The 25,665-nt window shown below is 43.4% G+C and overlaps 1 protein-coding gene across 1 annotated transcript in view; it reads right to left on the minus strand.

Moving 5' to 3' along the window:
• BCAR3 (BCAR3 adaptor protein, NSP family member) overlaps positions 1-25,665 on the minus strand; it is an 81,647-nt gene that overhangs the window by 37,523 nt on the left and 18,459 nt on the right. Inside the window, exon 2 of the mRNA XM_056843993.1 lies at positions 22,791-22,830. Within this exon, the coding sequence (XP_056699971.1) occupies positions 22,791-22,805 (15 nt within the window). The 5' untranslated portion in view covers positions 22,806-22,830. The remainder of the gene's footprint in view (positions 1-22,790; positions 22,831-25,665) is intronic.

Consider the following 25,665-nt stretch of genomic DNA (forward strand, 5'->3'; position numbering starts at 1 on the left):
TCTTGCAAGTCTTCCGATTTGTGTTCATCACTGAGTATGAGATTCCTCCCAACTTTAACAAAATGTATTAAAGCATACTTTTACTAGTACCTTTCCATGTACCTCAGTAGAAGGCTACAGTCTATTTTAATTTTGACATGAACAGTCTGACTGTTGTTTTCAAAAACTTTGTATCACCTTCCATTAAAAATGCTTCAAACCACCAAATAATCACTTTTGAAGGAACCGATCTGGAAATAGCTCACACTGGTTCATTGGCTTTGCTTTTTCTTCCTCTGTGTGATGCAGCCCTCTGTCTTGTTCGCCAGCAGCAGCACTTTCAGTGGTTCGGTTTCTGGTCAACTTCTAATATAACTATCACATTTGTATGATGTCCTTGCTCCAAGGGGCTCAGAGCACCATAAGTGGGGTTTTCCCAATTTCATCCTCATAATAATCTTTTGTGTTCTGGCAAGGACTCAGCAACTGGCCCATGACCAGTCAGTGTGCCTAATAACCAAGTAGAGACCTGGATGTATGTCTGCCCGATATAAGTACGATATTTCACATTGGCCATGCATAATAGGATTCATATCATTAATAGTAACCTTCACAAACCTCCAGTTAGAAGCACGTACTCTACACATAATTTCTATCAGATAAAAAACATTTCAACATAGTAGCATATTTTTATTATCATTGATACAGTTTTGTTAAGACAACAAGTGACCTACCTTTATTCCAATAAGGGACTTATGATGATAAAAACAGCAGAGAGTTGCCGCAAGCCTTTGAAGAACATTACGGTCTTTAGGCATTTTTCTGCTCCTCTACTCTGAGGACCAAAAGCTTCTCTGGAAACACAAGAGTCCCTCCAAGTTACTTTCCAGAGTTCCCACTGTGCTCTTGCGCTTAGCTGCTGCCTGCCAGCCTTGTACATCCCCTTAGCCCAGACTTTAATCTCAGGCTGTTTCCTCAGTGAAAGCTGATCCTGCATCTAGAAAGGGCATCTCTCCCCCACCCCTTCCATCCAGCACGTACCAGAATCCTCATGGGGCTTTTATAGCACTCACGAGTGAAATCCTAACCTGCTGACTCTCTTTCTATTTGGGAATCTCCCCTGCCCATGATTACAAACACAACTAAAAACACTCATACACACACAACCTAACAAACGGCATCACCTTTTTGCCACAGGCATTCAGCATCTGGGCTCAGAAAGGCTCACCACTCCACCTGTTCCAAAAGATAAGTAATGTCCATGCTTACGTCACTAATACTGCTAGGTACACAACTGATAAAAGGAGGGAGGAGAAGGGCATCTGCAGGAACAATTGCTGAGAAGGCTGTGTGTCCATCTTACTTTTCATAACCAAACATGACATCACCTCAGGAAGCACAAGTATCCAAGGAAAAAGCCTAAGCTGTTTGCTTTGATTGGCAAGCTGCTGGCAACCCCTTGTGCAAAACAAGGGAGAGGAGTTGGCAACATCAGCACAGCTGCTGTTCAAGTCACACTAGTCAACACACCATACTAGTCAACACAGCCTTAGGGCAGTTAATTAGTTCCATTTCAGTCACCTTTATTGGCATGATAATGGTAATAACAAAAGTGCACAAAACTCCATAATCGCTCAAAATTGTCTCACATATGACAATATAATCTTAGCCATAATTAAAAGATAAACCTGTGAACGGCCTGGCTTGGCGCTGGCCCTTTGCAGTTGAGCGAGCTTCTGGAAACTGATATTTAAAACGTAGTGTTGCAAGCTCTGACTGCCCTCCAAACTCCCCCGGGATTTCCACCGCCAGTTTCTCCAGATGGTGGATTTTAGACTTTAAAAACAGAGACTGAGACCCATGTTGAGATCTGCAGGCAAAAATGAATACGGATATCTGCAGAAGCACTGTGTGTAGGCACCATGAAGCTCTGCCGGGCTGTGAGCCATTCAAAGCATATCCCCTTCATCCATAACCTTTAATTGCAGATACATAAAAAGGTGCTTGCAGAGTGAATGGCTCCAGATGACTCAAACAAGCGAATCAAGCCACATGAAAGACAAAAAAAACAGACAGGTTCACTGTGCACACTGACCTGGGAGAAAATTCCTCCTTAACCACTTAATAGTATGACCAAAGCCAAGTTTATTGGGCTAACTCCATGTCTCCTAATAACCAATTCTCCAATTATGGCTGGTGTCTTAGAACTAGGAGGCAGAAAATTCCAATATATCTAGGGAAAAAACACCAAAGACTTCCCCCCCAAAAGGGAAAAAAAGATAACCACATGCTGCAAAGAACAAAAAATGCCACAGCCCCTCTGGGACCCTACCATTTCAGAGTGCAGAAAAAGACTGTGCATGTTAATGCTCTCACATGTCAAAAAACCCTGCCAGCAGAAAGCTAGCTATCTCACATTCTAGTTTTCTATTTGGGGGGTAAGTAAAAGAGCAATCTCACATGGGATTTCCAACCTACAGTATTAAATGATACAGTCTACAAACAGTTACAGAATGCGATATGTCTGAACATGTTGCTTGGCCACAATAGAAAATGGGTAGTTTTCATTCAACATTATAAATAGTTACTGGAATTCTCTGCCACAGGGCATTTATTATGAAGCAGTCTTTTCAGTAGTTTCAAGAATGTTATCAGGCATTTATAGTTTTGAGAACAACTCCCAATGTTTAATTTTAGGTATTTAATTATAGATGGAATCAGAAATCCCTTGTGAAACAGACGGATTTAGAACTTGTCCAAGAAACAGCTAAGCAGGGGGGCGGTTTATTTGAACAGCTCCTGCACAGACAGCTTTGTCCTACAGTTTTGGCAAGAAATAATTAACCAAATAATTTCTGTTCTGATAGAGAACAACAACTTTGACTTGATTGTAAATGAAGACCCAGACTGCTATATTTATTCTGGAATAATTAATCCAGATTTTAAAACAGAGCACATGCTAAAAAAGAAATTCTATTTATATAGTAACTGATAATAATCCTAAACCAGCCAACAGATGCTTAAAGGATAAGATTTTACCAGGAGCATCATAATAAATAACCTCACACTGAAATCTCAGCAGAAATAGTACTTTGCAAATATGGGGGAAACAGCATTTATTTTTATTAGTTTATTCTTATATTTTACCCATCAGCCTAAAAGAGATTCCATAACATTTTTCTAACTAAAGGAAAATTGTGTGTGCATGCACGTGTGTGTATATGTGCCATCAAGTCACAGCTGACTGATGGCGACCCCTGGTGGGGTTTTCAAGGCAAGAGATGTTCAGAGGTGGTTTGCCATTGCCTGCCTCTGCGTCATGCCCCTGGTATTCCTTGAAGGTCTCCCATCCAAATACTTGCCAGCAAGTTTCCATGGCAGAGTGGGGATTTGAACCTGGGTTTCCCAGATCCTAGTCTGACACTTAACCACCACGCTGGCTCTCATGGGGGAAAATTCCTTTTTTTTTTTAAAAAAAAGTGTGTTTGTAAATAAAATTCCAGAACAGGTTTGCAGTGTCCTGGTTCAGCTACAGAATGTATCAAGCAATAACAGTGCACACGCAGAGAGTGTAGTTCCCTCATCACTGAACAACCTCAGCCAAACCATACCCATTGTGGATTACAAGACGGGGGTCACGGCTAGAAATAAGTGTCCCTACCCAAGTATCTTTACTTCAAACTTACTCCAAACTGGGCCTATGCCAACGCAACTTCGAACTGGACCAGGCTGGCCCTCCTGTCAGGCAAAATACACTGAGGATTCTGTCCTGTACACCATACTATTTAATATGTACACAAATAGACATAATGAGTGAGCTGCTGATAAGGTGGAATTCAGTTCCTGCTGGATAGGGTGGCACACCCCTTCAAAGATCAGGTTTGCCATTCTGGAGTGTTGGTCAGTCTCATTTATAGCATCCACAGCTTGCAACAGCTTTCACCAACTGGGATTGATATGCCAGTTGCACCTTCTGCGGGAGAAAGATTATTTTGCTACTAGTCTATGCTTCAGAAATATCCAGCCTCAATCGCAGCAACATATTTATACATGGGACTGCTTTTGAAAAATGTTTGGAAGCTTTCATTTGGTCTGGAATTTGGTGTCCAGGTTATTAACAGGGATCCACTATGGAGCTCATAGACACCAAAACATAAAGACGTTATCGGCTCCCAGTTTGTTTCTAGTTTAAATTCAAGGTGTTAATTTGAACTGATAAATCTCTAAATGGTCTGAGTCTAAAGGAGCAGCTTCAACCATAGGAACTCCTACACACACCCCCGCCCCGTATACTCACCTAGTACCAACACTGCTACCCTTAAGCACCAAATTAAACGTGTCCTGTTCTCCCAGGCCTGTGACGGTGGCTTACCTGTAACTGTTGTTCTTTGAGTGAACACATAAATCTGCCTTTTATTGAATCTGACCGTTTGTCTTTACCAAGGTCAGTATTATCAGTGGCTCTTCAGGTTCTCTGACTGAGGGCTTGCATATCACCTACTACCTGCTCATGTAACAGGAAATGAGCAGTCATCTTCTTTATGTGCTTATGTTTTTAAGCTGTATGGTTCTCAGATTATTTGTTTTGTTAACTTTAATTTTTTTAGTTGACATTACCCACCTCAAAGGCTCAATATGTGATTGATTGGTTGAGAGCCAGATAGGCACTGCACGTTTTAATGCATTCCAAGGAACATGCATACAGCAAGGGGCAGAGCTTGCCACCCAACCCACACATGTGTACATTATTTACCCTTCCTCGGAATACCAGGAAAAGTGATTTTTCATCATATTATAATTGGCCGATGTGGATGAAAATATTTTATCAATCTAATCTGTTTCATGTATGTGCATCACTGTTGATTAAACTGCCTGATCCTGCAGGCTTTTGCACTGCATCTTCCTTGTTGTCTGCCAGAGTCCATTTTTAGAATCTGCACGGCAACAGACTGAACTCTGGCTCCCCCTCCTGGATAACAGCATGTTGAAGAGAGATTAAAAACCTGCAGCTGTACAGCACTCCTTCCAGTCCTTTGTCTTAGCCGTAACACTACTCCTAGGACCTGTGACAGGTTTCAATCCTATCCAAACCTACATCTTCCCCTTCCCTCACGGAAGCTGGGCTTCAAACATTCTGACAGCTTTGTTCCCTGAGCATTTAGAACACTCAGCTTTGCTACCTACTAGCAGAAATGTTTGTACACTACTGCAGTTTCTGTACCATCTGCAGCCTTTCTAGGTCATTGATTAAAATATAAATTCCAGAAGGTTAGCCTTGTTAATCAGTTGCAGCAAACAACAAAAAGGAATCTTATGGCACCTTAACAATAAATCTGCTGGTCTTTAAGGTGGCACGACGCTCTTTTGGTTTAAGAAAAATGCAAAACACCATCACACTCCTATTAAAGTAATGATAAAGTTTTCCGCTTTATACTTGCACAGTGAGCACTAAAAAAACAACAACCGCGGTTTTCCATACCCACAGGTATTTTGCTTATGACCCATAAGTGAAAATGTGACTAATGTTGCACTCTGAATTGTAGTTATGTGGCTAACATCAAGCACTTCCTCCTAGGTCTCATTTGTTTATTGCATGTTGAAAATTGTATGCAGTTCTCCCACCTCAAATAACCAAAATGCATTAGTAGTTTAGCTTCCATTTAAAATGTCCATGACGTCTGAGTTGTTCTTAAATTGTTAAAAAAAAAGACTCGCTCCACTGCTTCTCGTGACCCATAAGTTTGTGAATATGCCTTTTCTAAACAGGATCTACCGTTGTAGTGAATTTTTAAAATGTTTAGAAAAATTTCTGTTGTTTTGTATTCATTCTCTTCCAGAGTCTCTTCAAGCAAAGCTCAATGGCTTTACAAGAGGAAGAAAGAGGTCATTGTTGAAATGATTCTTAAATTTTAACACCAGATGGTTGGTTTTTCTGTTGCATTTGTGGAGAAGTTCCAGAGTGTCATTCTATTTACCACGCTAGAGGGCAGTGTATTACCACAAGTCACTTTATGTCATAGGACCTCTTCCTAAAGGATATCTACATTAAAAACTCTAGAAAATACAAGACTGGACATAACAGCAGCCTATGACATGGAACCAAAGTGTCTCATTTTCAATTATATAGTCCATCTGCAAATTCCTGGTCTTCCTTATGAACCTTTTCAGATGGTATCTGTGGTGTCTGGCTAAAATGTTAAAACTGGAAAAATAAAAAATATTAACATATTAAATTTTCTTGGTATATCCAGAACTTGCCCCATTTATTAACTCAAAATTAGGATAATGTTTTACACACAAATAGGAAAAGTTACAGTAGCAATCTCTCCTTGGTTTTTGTTTGTTTGTAGACTAACACCAGTTTCTTCGCGATAACCCCCATCCTGAGATCGGTGCTAAGTACATTGCAAATTGGGACACTGGATTGCAACTGCATTCAGTTTAGGATCCGAATCCTTGGCCAGCAGCCTAAGGGCAGCATTTACTAGTGGTTCCTGTCATGAGGATGACTGGATGAAGGCTACCTAGTTGGAAGGAACTCTGTAATGGATGTTTGAGGGGTGAGGTAGAGTTCTTACATTACTATAAACTTGGGAAATTCTTCCATTAATTCAGATTTTGAAAACACCCCTGACTGACTATGAAGATGCCAAAAGAAGAATACCCCTAACTGCATCAGACAAGTAACCCATTTATTCCATTGTTTTCCTTTTGAGGAAGTGTCTTACACATTAACAATGCCATCCTCAGTAGAGCTATACCCTTCTGGGTCTGTTCAATGGGCTCAGAAGGATGTAATTCTGTTTAGGATTACACTGTAATAGAGCTATAGCTCCCCAATCAGCAACTTATTTAAGATCGGGTCCACTTGAGGAGTTGAGATGGGGCAGCAATACTACATGTGCCTCCTCTCACTGACTTAGGCAAAGGGCTCTTCAACCCCCGCCCTCCTTTGGCATCTCAGCTGCTCAATCCAAGACTCAAAGAGCTGCTATAAAGTTAAGGTTCATAATAAGGCATTCCTGGTGATCAGGGATCATACAAAGGGATAGGTGAAAAACTCCTGTAGGTCCAGAGCAAGTACCTGGGTAACCAGTTGCCCAGTCCTCCTCTAGTACTTTATCAGTTACATCCAGTTATTTACTTATAGACTATCTTAACAGCCATTAATCACTTTATCTTTCCTGAATTTATTTATTTTGAATTAGCAATGCTGTTTTGGATATCACCACATCCCAGACTACATCCCTCATGATGCTTTGAATGACACAAAAGTGCTCCCCAAACTCTCTCTAATATCTGAAGGCAGACAGGGGAGAAGGGAACATTCAACAGATTTTACTATTTCCTAGAAAGGCTCAAATACACACAGTACCACAGAGCAGCTTGGAAAGGATCTCTTTTTGGAAGAGGTCATCAGGGCTAATCTGCAATCCTGCAAGTACAGATAGCTTCCAGAGGGAAGCAGAAGTGTGAGCTGTCATAATTGGCTCTCTAGGACACAGCATTCATATGTGCAGGCTTTTAAAATGAATGCCACAAACAAACAGAAGCATCATGAAGACAGCCTATAGAGAACCCTCATAAATCTGTATCTGTGGCAGCTTTTAAACAGAATTGTGCATGCATTCATTTAAAAAAATGAGAGGAAAAAAGAAGGGTAACAGGAAGAAAGAGGGAACAGGAGCCAGAATGACACCCACATCTAAGAGAAAATAGTTTACATGTATGTGTATATATGTGTGTGTATGGAATTGACTCACAAGGTCCAAGCATCCCTATTGTTTTATTTACATTCCCCCTTTCTCCCCAATGGGACTCAAAACAGCTTACATTCTCTTCATTTTATCCTCAAAATAACTCTGTGAGGTAAGTTAGGCTGACAGTGTGTGAGTGGTGATTTGAACCTGGGTCTCCTAGTGTGTAGTCTGATGCTCTAACCAATGCACCACATTGGCTCTTGTGTTTTTTTTTAACATGTTGCTTGGTGATGTCTATCAGATATTTTCACATTCCAGAATGTCAAACGTCCCAGGTTCAGTTTTTCAAAATCATGCATGATTAACAACAAGGTCCATTCATTTTATAGTGCCATCTTTCTAGTCTAGTCTAGACAAGAAGCACTTAAGAAAAAAACTGAAACTCCCACATTTGACAATCACTTGCTCGGGTTTATCTTTGTGGCACAAACATTAATCTAACATGTGGGTAAGTGACTCACAAGGTCAAGAAGATTAGTAACAATACCCCTCAGAATTGCAATTACTGCCCTCCCAAAAGAAGGCCACAAATTGCAAAAATGTGTTTAGCTTTAATTTGGCAAAAGTAATAAAAAAAACCGATGGCTCTCTGTCCTCTCTTGATTTACCACCCAATAAATGTCACTTGATAAGCAGCACTGCTTCCTGCAGGAGAGTTCAACTCTATAAAAGAATGGACTTGAATGAAAAGCCGTGTGGAGACATGTTTCCCAAAGGAAAGGTCAGGATGAAATCAACAGTGAGACTCAGGGATTGTGGGAGTGGGATATGAGGCTGGGTGTGTGTGTGTGTCAATGGGCATCTGGAACAATGTGTGAAAAGGATCAGCTGAAGAAGGCAAGACTGACAAATGCCTCTTCAACAGATAAAAATTCCTACAGTGGGCACACTGCAAGGAAACTGTGTGAGTTCCTGCACAGCACACAACTGGAAGTGATGGTATCATTAAAAAACAGTAAACAGATAATGCTGTATGGGATGCATGTATCCCTTCCACCTTCCATATGCTCCAATTTCCCAGTTTACCAACTACAATGTTGAAGGGCTTTTCTTCTGGCTAAATGCCTTCCCTTCTGTTGTTTTAGTAGGTAGATTCCGGGGAGTACCCAACTCAAACAGATTATGTGCAGGTGGGACTGGGACAACTGAAACTTTATCCCACATTTTCTTTGTATCTGTGCTAACTGCCCCTTTGAGAGATCTGTGACTATGGCTGGTGATAGTCTGCAAGGTTTCTCTTGTTTCCATGCCTTTCCTGCTCTCTTACTGATTCTGGTATTTATTTGGATGTGGCTAAATTTCTGGCAGCAGTGGCTTCTATGCAAGGATGGAAACTGAGGGTGGTATTTGTAAGATTTGTTCTGTCCAAGACAGCTGGGTCAGTGGATTGTTAAATAAAGAAAGGATTCAACAAATGCCCATTACAGGTCCCTGGTTAAAAAAACCCCAGCCCCTATATTGCCTCTAGGGAAAACTGTGAGAATATATCTTTTTAAAGGTGTTAAGTGTGAACATAATACACACCAGAGAGTTTCCGGCTTACTAGAAGTTACTACTGAATGAGGGGTGGCTGCATTTTCTTGGCTCTAGAAGTCAAGCATGCATCTACATGACCCAAGATGGTCATATGCTATTTCCTATTCAGACTACCTCAAATAACTGCCCAAGCAGACAATCACCAGTGTTGCTGAATGTATTCATGATGCAGCTGCTCCGTTATACAACGAATATAAGTACAATATTCACTGTAAGGTTCAGATTGGTATTTTTAAAAAGGAAAACTTACTAACTGATCCTGCTTGAGAAACCAGTGCAGACAAGCTATTGCACAGTGAATACACAGAAACAGAGAGAAAAAACCCTTCATGAACTGATAAGGGCAGGGGGGAGACATTTGGACAGGGATTCTCAGGGCAAGAATGTGGTTTTTTGAAAAGCACAAAAATGTGTTCACCTTTATCACTTTCTTTTTGCACTGTGTGGTGGACTCCCCCATCAATACTAACCATCTTTCCCTATTACATATGGACTACAATAAGACAAAACTTTTGTATGTAAATAAGACAAACCTGTTGTAAGGATTAGACGGGCCAAATCAGTACACATACAGCATCCCCCACATACACAGGGAACCTACATGGATGAACCCTTTCTAAGTCATTTGAAAATCACTGGTGTCAGGGAAAGGATGCCAATGAACTCTTTAGGAATAATATTGTATTATGCTGCAGACAGTAAAAACTTCAAATAGCTTATGATCCGGCAGAGCAGCTCGGAGTTCTTACAGATGAAGAAGCCAAGATCAGAACCTTGATTACTTACCATGAGGGTTCCTTCTGCTCTGAGGAATGGAGGGCATCTTACATGTGATTGATTCCCATTGGTCTCTCGGGGAGGCAAGATCTAGAATTCCACTTCCTGTCTCCTTGGCAGGAATCTCCGACCACCTCTCAGGTCGAAACTTTCTGAGCCACGGTAAGACAGGAATTCAGAAAAACAGAACAGTAACAGGAAAACTGAAAACGTGGAAACAACATATTAACAACAAGGTTGAATAATAGTGCGGTAGAAAAAGTGAGCCCCGTGGCATAGAGTGGTAAGCTGCAGTACTGCAGTCCAAGCTCTGCTCACGACCTGAGTTTGATCCTGATGGAAGTTGGTTTCTGGTAGCGGGCTCAAGGTTGACTCAGCCTTCCATCCTTCCGAGGTTGGTAAAATGAGTACCCAGCTTGCTGGGGGTAAAGGGAAGATGACTGGGGAAGGCAATGGCAAACCACCCCGTAAACAAAGTCTGCCTAGGAAACGTCGGGATGTGACATCACCCCTGGGTCAGGAATGACCCGGTGCTTGCACAGGGGACCTTTACCTTTAGAAAAAGAAACTGAAGTGCAGGTAGCATTAGGAAGCCATTAGAAATGTTGCCTTCTTGCATAGGGACATAGACGTGTGGACAATGCCCTCTTGGTGACTCCAACTTTGTCCTCCTCTGTTTTTTGTTTTTGTAGACTCTGTTTGGGTGGGCAAGATGCCCTCCATTCCTCAGAACAGAAGGAACCCGCATGGTAAGTAATCAAGGTCTCTGAAACAAAGAAGGGCATACACATTAACAAGATTTAACGTGTTACCCTCAGCAATATTATAGGGGAAAGTTCAAATAATACCACTTGCAGCAAGGTTATGCCCTTGTGGAACGAACTATATATTTTGCACTGCCCCCTTTATCAGATAATCCGCCTTAAGTTTATCAACCCGTTGTTTGCTAGCAGTGAGTGGCAACCGGTTGAGCGCAAGGTAGCTTTTCTTATGTCTACCCAGGATGTGGCCACAATTGACTATGTAGCCAAGTTTTTGCAGCAAGCAATAAGGATTTGTGAATGTTATTGTAAACAGGAACAGGTGAACTCTGTTGAGTGAAATTGTACAATTACTTTCTTTGTGGATGTTGTTTATGCCAGTAAAGGTTTTTGACATTGACATTGGAGTAATCAAGGTTCCGTTCTCGCTCTGAGGATGGAGGGCATCTTACGTGTGGGACCTTCAAGAGCTGTGGACTGACAGGTGGGCTTAGTCTTCCTTCACGACCTGTTGCAATACTCTTCACCCAAAGGCTGCAACAGCCGACGATAGCATATTAATGCAATAATGTTTTACAAAGGTGGAAACTAAGGCCCACATGGCCACCTTGCAGATTTCCTCCACCGTGGCAATGCGATTGAAGGCAGCTGTGGTGGCTGTGCTAGGAACCGAGTGTGCAGTGATCCCCTCAGGAATTGGTACATTACTGGCTCTATAATCATATACTATACATTGGTGAATGGACATGCCCTTGCCCGGGTTAGAAATGGAGATAAATAGGGTGGTATGACTGTCTGAAGGCCTAGGTCAGGGGTCTCAAAACTGCGGCTCCAGAGCCGCATACGGCTCTTTGGCCCGTTGAGTGCGGCTCTCCGAACTTGGATCGGAGCCCCTGCTCTTGCGCCCGCTCGCGCCGGCAGCCAGGCTGCGGAGCCGGAGCGCCTGAGAGAGAGAGAGAGCGGGTGAGCGGGCGTGCTGTCTCTCCCCCCCCCGCCATGGAGAATGGCCAGGTCCCCCTTTCCCTTGCCCTCAATGGTTGGGAGGCTAAAGCCTCCCCTCCCCTCTGGCAGCGCGATTGCTGGGCTGGCGGCTCAGCGGTTCCTGCCCCCCCGCCTATCAGCTGTTGGGCAGGGTGGGCTTCCTTTGGTAGACCTGGCCTCCAGCTGAGTCCCATTGAGAGGCCAAGTCTACCCACTGGCTTTCTTGGCGGTAGACCTGGACTCCGGGGAGGGGAAAAAAGTCCCCCTTCAGAGGCCAGGTCTACCAATTGGCTTCTATGGGCCTCCGGAGGCCAGGTCTACTGCCAAGAAAGCCAATGGGTAGACATGGCCTCCCAACGGGACTCAGCCAGAGGCCAGGTCCACCAATAGGCTTTTATGGCGGTAGACCAGGCCTCCAGACGAGGACTCCGGACGGGGAGGGGGAAATGGCAGGAACTTACAATTTAATTTTTATCAATAAATAAGATCACTATTAAGTATGATATAAAGTTGTATTCAGTGTACCTATAGTTTAATTAAGACTTAAAACTTTAATTAAAATTTATTAAGTTAATAAACAGTGTACCTACCTATATAGTTTAAGTTTAAGAAATTTGGCTCTCAAAAGAAATCTCAATCGTTGTACTGTTGATATTTGGCTCTTTTGACTAATGAGTTTGCCGACCCCTGGCCTAGGTGCATCTAAGGTAAATCCTAAGGGCTCTGTGAAGATCCAGAGTGTGCCACTCTTTTCAGATTAGGGTAGAACAAGGGGAGATGGATTTCCTGTTGATGATGGAAGGTAAAATTTACCTTTTGGACAAAGGTGGAGTCCAGCCTGAGGACTACTTTGTCTTTGTGGAATATGCAGAGATTCTTACAGACTGACAGGGCCCCCAGCTCAGACACCCTACGTGCTGAGGTGACGGCTATTAGGAACAGAACCTTCATCCGAAGAAACTTGATGGATATATCCCTCAAGGGTTCGAATGAATGGGGCCTTTGTGAGGGCCATGACAACTGGGTGAAATCGCCAAGTGGGAAACCTGAGAAGGACCGGGAGGCAAATTTGAGCCACTCCTCTGAGGAAATGCTTCACATGAGGATGCCTGGTAAGAGGGAATCCTTCTATGAGTGGTAGGTACGATGGTAGCAATGGCCGACACTTGTCTACAAGAGTAGAAGCTTTTAAGGATTGTTTCACTCCATCCTGAAGGAATGCTAACAGATGACGCACTCCGAAGATTAGTGGTGCTATATGTTTTCTCCTGCACCAGCTCACAAAAGACTTCCATGAGGTGTTGTATATTCTGCATGTAGAGGATTTTCTAGAACTCAGGATAGTCTCTACGCCCTCTGGATTGTAGCCTAGCCTGGTGAACCTTTGCCTCTCAATATCCATACAGTTAAGCATAGCCGTTCTGGATCCAGATGTCATAGGGGACCCTGCTGTAACATATCCCAGGTTACCTGTATGCACCATGGTTCTTGAATTGATCGTTCCTTCAGAACTGGATACCACGGTCTCCTTGGCCAGTCTGGTGCCACAAAGACTACTGACACCCTCTCTTGTGACTTCCTCAAGGCTTTGGTATGATCAGGAGCGTGGAAAGGCAAATAGGAGCGTCGGTGGCCAGGGGGAGAGAAGTGCGTCCACTTGTTCGGTACCCTGTTGTTGGTATCTTGAAAAGAACCAGGGTAATTAGTGATTGATGTCTGAGGTGAATAGGTCGACTGCCAGTGTTCTGAATTTTGCTGTTATTGACCAGAATGTCTCTGCTTTCAGTGACCATTCATTCTTGTCCAGTGTCTGACAACTCAGCCCGTCTGCTTGGAGGTTTAACGATCCCTTTATGTGTTCTGCATGAATGGACTGCAGATTCCTTTCTGCCCATGAGTGGATGTTGTAGACTCCTCGATGAAGTTGGGAAGATCTGGATCCTCCTTGCTTGTTCAAGTGGGCTTTCGCTGCCACGTTGAGATTAGGATGGGTTTGCCTTGCGATCAATTTGAATTCCAAGAGGACCTTCATGATGGCTCTCAGCTCCAGGACACTGATGCTTAGAGCTCTTTCTGGAGGGGACCAGACTCCCTGGGCTGGATGATTCTGGACTGTGGCTCCCCACCCTGTCAGACTGGCTTTTGTGAAAATCTGAGTGGGTGGTTCATGAAGATATGCCTGACCCTTGGCTAGGTTGTGTGCCTTCTTCCACCAGGTGAGGCTCTGTTTCATCCTTCCTAACTGATGCAATTAAATGTCCTTCTTCTGAAGAAAGAGTATGTTACCCCTTGGAGGCCCAACAAGAGATCCTGCGGCTGCAAATGTACCTTCCAGAGGGTCTGGGGTAGCCTCCTTCTTGCTGGTGTTTGAAGCAGCAGTAGCCAATGGACTTTCACACCTTTATTGTTCTTTTTCATGCTGAGTGTTTTGCCACTTTGGCAGGCTCCACTCGCCCTCGCTGTCCTCCTCTGCGAGCCCACATCTGCTGCTCCAGAGGGGTCTATGGCAACACTTTGCATGCTAGCAAGGAGTCCGAGGTTCTGATCCTCCTTGGATAGGAAGCCATCCATGGCTCCTTCGAGCAGGTTGGCCATCTTTCCCACCCAAATTAAGATCCATGGAAATATTGGAGGCTAGGAAGCCTAGAAATCAGAAGATAAAGGTGAAGAGAATAAGAATGAAATTGCTGAAAAATTCCTAAGGTGTTACTGCAGAGAGCAGTTGTGAGTCTGCACTCCCCATACGAGGCAGGAAGGGAACTGAGAGGAGGTGGGAGATTCCCACCAAGGAGACAGGAAGTGGAATTCTAGATCCTGCCTCCCTGGGAGACCAATGGGAATCACCCACGTGTAAGATGCCTTCCATCCTCCATACTTTGAGTTGGCAGGGGCCATTTCTGACCCACCCCTCCCTTGCTCAATACCGGAAACCCAAAGAGAGATCATTCCAACAGGGTGGCTGTCCAGCCACGGCCTGAAGACCTCCAGCAAGCAACAGAGAAACTCTACCCAGCTGATGAGGTCTACTGTCAAACTGCTCTCCCTGTTAGGAGGTTTCTCCTAATGCTGAACTGAAATCTACCCTCCTGTAATTTATTTATGTCAGTAACAAAATGAAGAACTTGATTTCTGACCATAGCCACCAGGCAAATGGTCATAAATCCTTCCCATCAGGTGATCCACTCACAGCTCATCTATGGGTCTTTTAAAAATGTCTCCAGTATAAGCATTCAAAAGAGAATGTAGAAAACTTCCTTTTAAGGAAGAGATTAATCCATTCCCCTTTCTTAAAGTGCATGCCCTGTGGAAACGAGCCCTTTTCTTGTACAGAACCAATTCCAATATTTTAAGCATAAAAGGGTAGGAGAAGAGCTAAACACAGCCCCTGTAAAATTTTATAGCTGATGCTCAAACACTATCTTCCACCCTCTTGGCTGGCACTGTTTGATCTCCTCTCCCCCACAAGTAGGTGGCACATCAGACTTCTTATAGTCTCCCCACAAGTAGGTGGCACATCAGACTTCTTTGAGTAAAGAGGGGGAAGTCCTCAACATAAGCCAATTTATTTGCTTTGAGCAAAAAAATAATAATCTGAGGAAGTGTACACAACTATTGTTACTGCTCTGCCATTTGTAAAAAGCATATATAGTTTTCGTTATTTGGTGTGTGTGTGTGTGTGTGTGTGTGTGTGTTTTAATTTAGCACAAAATTTCTTTCATGGGTTTTTTGTTATTAGCTCACCCAAAGCGGGATTGGCCCCATTTTCACTTGTGGAATAAAAGCCGATTCTAAGAGAGCTATTTAACTGTGACCAGAATTTCAGCGGCACTGAGAGAACAAAAGAGGAGCTCTAGTCATACGGCTACTTTTCGGCAAGGCGATTTCACTAGATCAGTACATTTGCTTGTTCACAGGCACCCGCTCTTGCATAATTGCCAACCCCCTTTTTAATCTGCCTAATGACCTCATGCATCAATACTTTAGACATTATAAAAGCATTTATTTGCATTAACATTTTATAGCATATGTCTTTCTACAGAGTCAGTACTTAACAAACACACACACAAATTTTCTAAGAATTTACGATATAAATACACATGCTAAAAATATCTTCTCTTGTGTGTTTCTGGGCAGCATTAATGAAAGTAACATTAATTCCTACTGCTCTTCAGTGCAGCAGCTCTAGACAGATCTCATATTTTACACCTAAAGTGCAACTAACTATTTGCTGTAGAGACGGACAGTGGCATTTGTCAAACAAGGGGAAAGCACAGACAGTGAAACATAAAATAATACAACCAAACCTACAATGAAAGCTTTGCTCAAAAAGCAGACAATAAATGGAGTTTTAAAAGTCTGACACTGGTAGGCTCTGTTTATTGCACAGATGCAATGGAGGAGGTTTGTAATTATTTTCTTGATACTGACCCAACTATATTTCATCTTAAATATATGTGGCAACCCACTGCGAATCCCCTCCATTTGTCTAATACCAGGAGTGAATGCGCACAAGCAGTTATCTTACGCATGTGAGCACTCTGCAAGCTGGTTGTCTGCACTATCCTTGCCATGCAGGGAGAAGAATCTCCTCTCCTGATTGCTGGTCAAGGGCAGACACATGTAAAGAATGGCCTCTCTTCACTGCTTAGCAGGACAATCCAGGCAAGCCGCTTGCTAAAGGATCACATGCTCATCATGGTATGTTACCACTCACAACACTGTTGGCTGCATTTTACCGTCTGACCATGGCAGTCCCTAGCAGGGCCAAGCAGTGGGAATGAACAGGTGGGAGCACAAAATATAGAAACCTAAAAAGAGAGTCTCAAGATCACCACATACACAGCAAGAACAGCATTTATGTATGTCTGTTCTTGACTAACAACCGCATGTGGCCTCACCTGATGTGTATAAAAACCAACCAGCAGGCACACAATATTAGCCTCATCTTTAAGAAGGTAGTTCCAGCTGGCTCTCGTACTATTGCTAACTGTTACTGCTTATCCTGCCTGTGCTGCTGACCCCAAGAAACATCTTCCTCTGCAAGGCAGAACAAGAAACCAGTAAGAATGCAGGGCTGCCATAGAAAACAGCAACCTTGTGTCAGCATACTCCTCACTTCTCCTACAACATGTGATGATGTCATGTCACAAATTTCCATTATTACATTATACATTTCATGCTGGGATTTCTTCCATTTCTTCCATCCAGTGGTTCAAACTTTTCAGGCCACTGCCCCCTTGGTTCCACAAACTCAACCCCAGTGCCCCCTACCCTATCCAACAACATAGTTGAAGGGGCCCACCTCTAGCGCCCCCCTGCTGACCCCTTGCCTCTTAGTGCCCCCCTAGGTAATCCCACCGCCCCCCAGGGGGTGGTACTTCTCACTTTGGGAACCACTGATCTAGAACTTCATCTTCATGCTTTCTGAAAGTACACTGTGTTCCCTCCCTAGTGGTTGATGAATGTAATGAACAAGACTTCACAAGCCACACTATACACAAGCTTATCTTTACAAGCCACACTATTCTCTCCAAGCTACTAAGCTCATATCAGTCCCCCATTCATTCCCATGATGACAGTTAGGAAATTATAGAACTTTTCTACAGAAGGAGAGATTCTACTGATGCTGAATCCTCCACCAAATTCTAATTTTTGCACTTGAATAGCACAGTTATGGCTTTGACATAACAGTAGACTATGGCCATTTACGCATGGCCGTTTGTGGATTAATAGCACTCTTTCCCCAAAAAACTGCACGCATGGGGGGAAAGGAGCGCATGACAGGGGGCTGCAGCCACTCTCCTCCACCTGATGTCTCTGGGCAGAGGCGAGGGGAAGCTGAGGGGAAACCGGCAGGAGTGGAGGTTGCCGCGGCTGCTCCGCGCGCCTCCACCCCACCAGGCCGGGGGCGGGGAGGGGAAGCCGGTGGTGGGCTGTATGTGCAGTATTTTGGGAGCCCCAACCTGACTTGTGCCAAAACATCTTATGCAACTGGGCTCTCATGAGAACCAACCATGCTGACACTCTCTTAGTTACACAGGGGGAGGTTGTAATAGTTTGATTTACCACCATATATTTGGCCTACTAGGTCCAAGTCTGAGCACCTCTGATCCAAAGCCTTAGGCAAATGAATAACCTGCCCTGACGTCCGTAACAACCATTGATTACACAGCTGAGTTTATCAACACGTAAGAATTGTACATCTCTCTCAAGCCCTGAGGTCTCACTGAGACATCACTTCTCCCTGCTCAGGACTCTGCTGCAGGAAATTCTAGCGAACATTTTGGAATACCAGTGCCATCAACTCTTCACTCGCCCCAACCTCATCAACACAAGCACACGCTTCATCATTTTTATTTTCAATCCCACACATGGTTGTGGAAAGTGTCTTGCTGACTGCCAGTGGAATTTGCCCAAGTAAGCATGGGTAAGGCTGAAATTTAACAGAATAATCTTGAACATGATTACTTAGAAGCACTGCTGACTGCAGTGAACTCCATCCCAAGTAAGCATGCCCAGGACTGAAGGTTCAGGGTTACTGCTGTGGATTAGTGCCCTATCACAGTCATTTCCTTTGAAGACACACATATGCGTCAAAGATTATCTGAAATGAAGAAGTGAGATTGTTAATGGAAAACCTGAAGGATGCTTTAACTCTATGAATTTAAGGAAAACAAGCAGACTTTAAGCCTCAATACCAACTGCAAGTGGAAAACGAATATAGAAAAGGAAGAGGCAACACAGCTGGTTGCTTAACAAATCCAGGCACCGTGGGCAACTTTACAGGGCTATTATTTGAGAAAATATGGATTTGACATTTATGGAAACATACCCTTTCATTCAGGAAGTAATGGCAATAAAATGATGCAGCTTTTTTACCACATGCTCAAGTTCCCGTTTTTCAACACAGGTTAACATTAAACTACGCCACCACAGAAACATCTAACAGTGATGCAGGCAGGCCTGCACTGAAAAACCAAGCCTTTGACATATGGATAATGGAGCCTTGACTACTTACCGTGAGGGCTCCTTCTCTTCTGAGGCAAAGGGCATCTTGAGCTGTGGGGTTGTTTTCCTTTGCTCTATCAGGAGAGGCAGGACTAAAAATTTTCAACTTCCTGTCTCTCTTGGCGGGAAAACAGCCTGCAGGAACTCAGTCACAGGCTTGCCTAGCTTAACAGACAGGAACGAATAAACAAGAACTGACAATGGTTAACAATATCAACAGAGGGACCCGGTAAAAAACGGGTGCCCTAACGTGACCATTTGTGGTCAAGGAATCCCTTTTACACCTACAGAGTGCTGGGTACTAGATGTAGTAGTAGAGAAGGTTATTCAGTAAATTGATTTCTGTCTTCACCCGGGTGGGCAAGATGCCCTTTGCCTCAGAAGAGAAGGAGCCCTCACGGTAAGTAGTCAAGGCTCCGTTCTCCTCTGAGGCAAGGGCATCTTGAGCTATGGGACCTATAAGAGCTCCCAACAGGGTGGGTAAAAGAACCTTCTTAGACTACATGTTGTAGGACCCTACGTCCAAAGGCTGCTTGTGTCGAGGACCATGTGTTAATCTTATAGTGTTTGATGAAAGTCAAAATTGTTGACCATGTAGCTGCTCGACAGATTTAATCCACTGGTGCTTGCCTGTCGAAGGCCACAGAAGTGGAGGCGCTGTGCAGGCAGTGACGCCCTCTGGAACTGGTACTTTCGATGCTTTGTAAGCTTCGACTATGGTCTGCTTTAGGGTATAGCTGATAGCTGCCGTTGACATTCTCTGTCCCTTGTTGAGGGTTGAAATATTGACGAACATGAAGTCCGACTTTCTGAACCCTTCAGTCCTGTGGATAAGGATTCGAATTGCCCTGCCAAGTCCAGTGTATGCTAGGAAATTTCTTTTGGCGAGGATGGTTTTGGGAAAAAGCAGGGGAGAATTATCTTTTGAGACCGATGAAAAGAAGAATTCATCTTAGGGAGGAAAGATGGATCTAGCCGCAGAACCACCTTATCCTTGTGGGAAGTGCATAGGCTCTGTCTGATGTATAAGGCTCGAATTTCCGAAACGCGTCTGGCTGAGGTTATGGCTACAAGGAACAATACCTTCATACGAAGGTACTTCAAAGAAACTGACTTCAAAGGCTCGAAAGGGTCCTTGGTGAGGGCTCTAAGAACCAAACTGAGGCTCCAGGTAGGGAACCTATGAATAGTGGGGGGTCTGGTCTGGGCGACCCCCCTTAGGAAGGCGATGACATGTTGGTGCTTAGAGGTTGAAACACCCTCTAATTCAGGAATTACTGTGGCGATGGCCGCAATTTGTCACCGTAAGGTAGAAGATGAGAGGCCTAGTCTTACTCCCTCTTGGAGGAACTCTAAGATCTTGCTGACTCCTGGGAGTAGAGGATCCACCTTCTTCCTGCGTGCCCATCTGACAAAAGCCTTCCATGACGCGTTATAGATGAGACGTGTAGCAGGTCTACGAGCCTCCAAGATGGTATCGGCCACATCCTTGGAGTACCCTCTCTCTAGAAGAGACCTCCTCTTAAGTGCCAAGTGGTCAAATAGAACCATTGGGGGTCTGGGTGGACTAGAGGACCTTGTCTGAGGACTCCCCACGTTGCTAGAATCTGCCAAGGTTCCTGAGTCGACATCTGACAGAGTGTGGCGAACCAAGGTCTGCGTGGCCAGAAAAGCGCCACCAGAATCACTTCGGCCTTCTCCTGATGGATCTTGCGGAGAACCTTGGGGATTATGGGCAGAGATGGGAAGGCGTATAGGAGGCCTTTCGGCCACGGGCTTAGAAGGGCGTCTGTTCCCTCCGCTTCTGGATGGTAATATCTGGTGAAGAATCTGGTAACTTTGCAATTGTTGTCTGATGCGAACAGATCTGCCTCGGGCACCCCAAACCTTTGTACGATAAGCGGAAAGGTACCCTGATCCAAGGGCCATTCCCCTTCGTCTACATACTGTCTGCTTAGCCAAACGGCCTGTACGCTGAGGACCCCCTTGATGTGCTCCGTCCGGATTGACTTGATGTTTAGCTGGGCCCATGTGAAGATCCGTATCGATTCGTGGTAAAGGGCCGCCGATCTCGTGCCCCCGTTTGTTTAGGTGGGCCTTGGCAGTTGTGTTGTCTGTCCTTACCAGAACATGCTGGTTTTGAAGCATTGGAGAGAATTGTAGAAGAGCAAGTCTGACTGCTCTCAGTTCCAAGGTATTGATGTGTAGTTTCTTCTCCTGTAGGGACCACCTGCCTTGGGCTATTTGGCCGCTGAGGGTGGCTCCCCATCCTTCCAAGCTGGCATCCAAGAACAGTTGTAAAAGATCCTCGTGAATGTACTGGGTACTCTTTTTGAGGTTTGGGCGGTGAGCCCACCATAATAGGCTCTGTTTGACCTTGACTGGTGTGGGGAGGATCCTGTCCCTCTTCTTGGTGATGTCTTTTTGGAGCGGTCGAGGAACCACTGCAGTGATCTGGAGTGAAACTGGGCCCAGGGCACGATTGCTATGCTGGAGATCATGTGGCCCGTTAACCTTGCCAGGGACATTAATCAAGCCGATCTGGATTTGGCCGTAGACAAGGCGAGAGAGGACAGCTTCTCTACCCTGTCCCTGGATAGGGATAGGGAGTTTTGCTTTGAGTTTATGCAAACCCCTAGGTGAATCATGGTCTGGGAGGGGCGTAAGGAACTCTTGTCGAAGTTGTTTAGATACCCATAATGTTGGAGGACCTGTATGTGATTCTTGCCGTATGGGTAAACTAACAAGGATTTTCTCGCAGACAAATCTCTCTAAAGCACAGAGCTGTGCAGGAACACTACTCTCTCCTCTAGGCAGGATGAAAGATTGAGCTCCTGCAGGCTGTTTTCCCGCCAAGAGAGACAGGAAGTGGAAAGTTTTTAGTCCTGCCTCTCCGGATATAGCAAAGGAAAACAACCCCACAGCTCAAGATGCCCTTGCCTCAGAGGAGAAGCCCAACTCAGCCTAATACTGCCTTTTGGGTAGTATAAATTGCACTTGAAATTATCTTGATTAATAAAAGTGAAACAAGAATTAGGTGCCCAATAGTTATATATTTCTAAGGGGGTTAGCGCACTTGTATTCCCAGAGTTTGAAAATGTTATAAAAAATACTGTTCGCACTTTCTATGTATTCCCAGCGATATATTAAGAGTTTGAAAATGTTATAAAAAATACTGTTCGCACTTTCTATGTATTCCCACCATTTTCAAACTCTTAATACATCGCTGGGAATACAACGTGCGGTAACCCCCTTAGTCTGCTGAAGTCTATGGGCTTAGAAGGCATAACTCTGCTTAGGATAAGCTTTCAAAGGTTTTTAAAAATGCACTGAAAAAAACAAGGTAACTAAAACCAGCTGAGATGTTCTCGTGATCACTGGTGTAACAAAATCCTTCAGGTACTTTCTTTGAAGTGTGCAGAATCCAATTACTGGATGTTATACAGTCGTAAGACAATGGCATTTTCTGGAGTTGTACAAATGCACTTTCCATATAGCAAGGACCTCACAGCTCTGCCGTACCATGCCCACTGGTTTTCCTATTTGATTTGCTCCAGTGCTTCCCTCTCTTATATAGATCAATACTTGAGAGTCTGGACAGAAAGCGCCCTGGTAACAGAAGTTCCATTCATACCAACAGGGCATGTGGCAAAGCTGTACATTAAAAATCCATCTGCAAATTTGTTTTGTTCATTTCTGGAACAATAGCCTGAATGCTGCAATATGAGCAGAAGAAAATGAAGGGGGAGAAACCCTTCGTGACAGTGACTATTATTTACCAAGGTCACAAACTGACACTATGCTCTGCTTCTTTGATTTAAGCAATCTAATATCCTATCCTTTATTCCCCCTTAAGAGTCAAACCACAGAAATACTGGGGTTTAAAAGAATACAAATGAAGAAGAAATGCATCGGAATTATTTGCATGTACTAATAAAATAAGGTGTTGTTTTGAAAACAGGCTTGGAAATAAAGTGATATTTCATACCTTTACATACTCCATAGCTGGGTCCACAGAAGTCTGATCTCTGCAATAAAAAGACACAGTAATGACTTTAATGATTTCTTACTGTAAAAATCAAATGTATAACAAAATCAATGTACTGGATCTAATGGCATAGATAATGCAACAGTGTGTGCGTGCTTTCAAGTCACGGCTAACTTATGGAGACCCTGTAGGTTTTTCAAGGCAAGAGACGTTCGGAGGTGGTTTGCCCATTGCCTGCCTCCACGTGAGCTGAGAGAGTTCTAAGAGAACTGTGACTGCCCAAGGTTACTCAGCATGTGGAAGAGTGGTGAATCAAACCTGGTTCTCCAGATTAGAGTCTGCCGCTCTTAACCACTACACCACACTGGCTCAATGCAACAGATCATCAGAGAAAAGCTGAAATAACTGCAGAAGAGGGATGCAATGGAAGAACAGGACCCAAAGAGCCTTTTAATTTTGGTTATCTGCCATTGCCACAATTTGCATCTGATATCACAAACATACCCAGCATTTATTCTAAAACTGAGGTAGGATTGACTCACAAAACAGTCTTAACGGCTTATCTTCAATTAATGCTCACTTTTTAAAGTCAGTTTGGCTTGGAAGTAGGAGTTGTGAAGCAAAGTAGCCATGTGAGCATCCCATCTTGATCATGAATTACTATGCCATAGCAAACAGTTACAGTTTGAGGTAGTACATTAACTCAGGAAATGTGCTAAAGCATCTTCAAGAAGACAGCTTCACTGTTTCCCATTCATGTAGTCAACATCATCTAGGCCCAGGGTTCTACACTCACAGTGATTATTGCTATAAACAATTATGTGAACCTATGTACATCACATGTACAAATTCTTTCACTCAAAAAGGGGGGTAATTATCCTATATGGACAATGGCTTGTATGCAGCCATGCATGCACAGAAGGCAAACAGTTATCCTGTGGTCCCTTCTGATTCCTAGGGTCACAGAACCCACATGAAGCAATAACTATGTAGGTCAGGAGGCTGAAGTGAGGCTGGACCACCCTCCCTCCTCAGCTGAGCTGCATTTGGAAGAGGGAAGAGGAGCTACATCATCCTCTTTCTCCTCCTCACTATAGCATCCCTGCTATCCACACAGCTATTCCATGTTCCTTCTGGAAGTTCAGAGGAGCTGCATAATGAGAGTAATGCGGGGGGGGGGGGGAACTCTGTGCTGCATATATGGATGGTTGAATATAGGCCCATATTATTTCCGGTTTTATGAGAATAAAAAACATAACTACAAAAATTCTCACTCCCCCACCCCATTTATTCTAGTCTACCCTTTGTTCCAAATGAAATGTGAAATGGTATATGCTCAGTCTGCAATGACAAAACATCAAGCCTGTACTTTCAATGTAAGTATGCACTGAAAAGAAGTTCACAGTCATAGCAACTGAAGTCTTACTATGGATTTATGAACCCCAAACACAAAAGCGCAGTACTGACTTCAGAAGGGGGAAAAGACAGCTAGCTTCACTGAGTGAAAGGACAGCAAATCCTTTTGTTTAGTAATCATTTTCTTCAACCCCAACTGAAGCAGAAGGATTTCCATTACTGGTCATCCAAATATATATTTAAAAATAATTAAAAGGCAATTTTCAAAGCACATATAATTGAAACAAATGGATAAGCAGAGTCTAATCATTAACAGCAAGTGGAAACATCTTTCAATTTTCAAAGTGGTAATTTAATCTTGAATAGTGGACTCAATATTTGTGTGTCTCTTGAAAGATCTATTGTAACTGGAAGACAATCACATTATATGTTACCGTGATGTGACGATTTGCTTTAGAAACCATAAATCAGTGGGGCCCTTGTTCTAGAGTGAAAAAAATGCCCCCTAAACCAGGGTGTCAAAGAAAAGCGGAAGGCTTTTCTCCGGCCTGCAAGGCAGCCAGCCCCCACTCCCCCGCCCCTTTCTGGGCTTCCTGGGACCACTCCAACTTTGTGAGCACAGGCAGCCGCCTTCCCTCATCCCTCTCATGGCTTCCCAGAAATTGAAGATCGTGTTGCCAGGGATCAGAGATACAAACTTCATATAAGACACAGGCAAAGCCAACTAATGATTTTTTACTTTATTTTTTACTTAAAATACAAGCATGCTTAAAACAATAACACTCTTACAGTATTTTCTTTTATTTAACAGAGTTATTGTTTTAAACATGTTTGTATTTTAAGTAAAAAAATAATATCATTAATTGGCTTTGCTTGTGTCTTCTATAAAGTTTGTATCTCCGGTACCTGGCATTGAATTTTACACGTGGCCAAGTGACATTTATGTCATATCTGGCTCTCACAACAAATGAGTTTGACACCCCTGCCCTATGCTATATAGTATATGTATTAAAACTGCTCAAATCAATACACAGATCAGAATAACAGCACTTTCTACTCAAATGCAGGTAAACAAAAAGTCACTAGAAGTTTTAACGCTCTTTCGAAGAGAATCAAACTACAGTATAACAAATTAACAGTGTAATAACAGAATTGTACGCTCTATGTATGTTTGTATTTTTATTTTTTTATTTTATTATTATTTTCTTTTTATTATTATGTATTTTTTTTGATTTATTATAAAAATCAATAAAAAATTAAAAAAAACAGTATCTGTAAAGCAGCCCAATGGTTGTTCAGTGTTCATTAAGATTTCATTTATATATGTGTTGAGTCTCAGCTCCAAAATGTGCGCCAGTTGACATTCTTCTGAGCCAATGATAACGTTTTGTTATTTCAGCCTCTCCGTTGTTCAGAAATAGACTAAACTCAAGGAACTCCCTATACCAACCAAGGCTGAATTCTCATACTCATCTGATATGGCAAAAAACCATGGCAAAACATGCTTAGCAAATGCTGC

This window comes from Euleptes europaea, chromosome 2 (genome assembly GCF_029931775.1).
Source record: "Euleptes europaea isolate rEulEur1 chromosome 2, rEulEur1.hap1, whole genome shotgun sequence".
NCBI lineage: Eukaryota > Metazoa > Chordata > Lepidosauria > Squamata > Sphaerodactylidae > Euleptes > Euleptes europaea.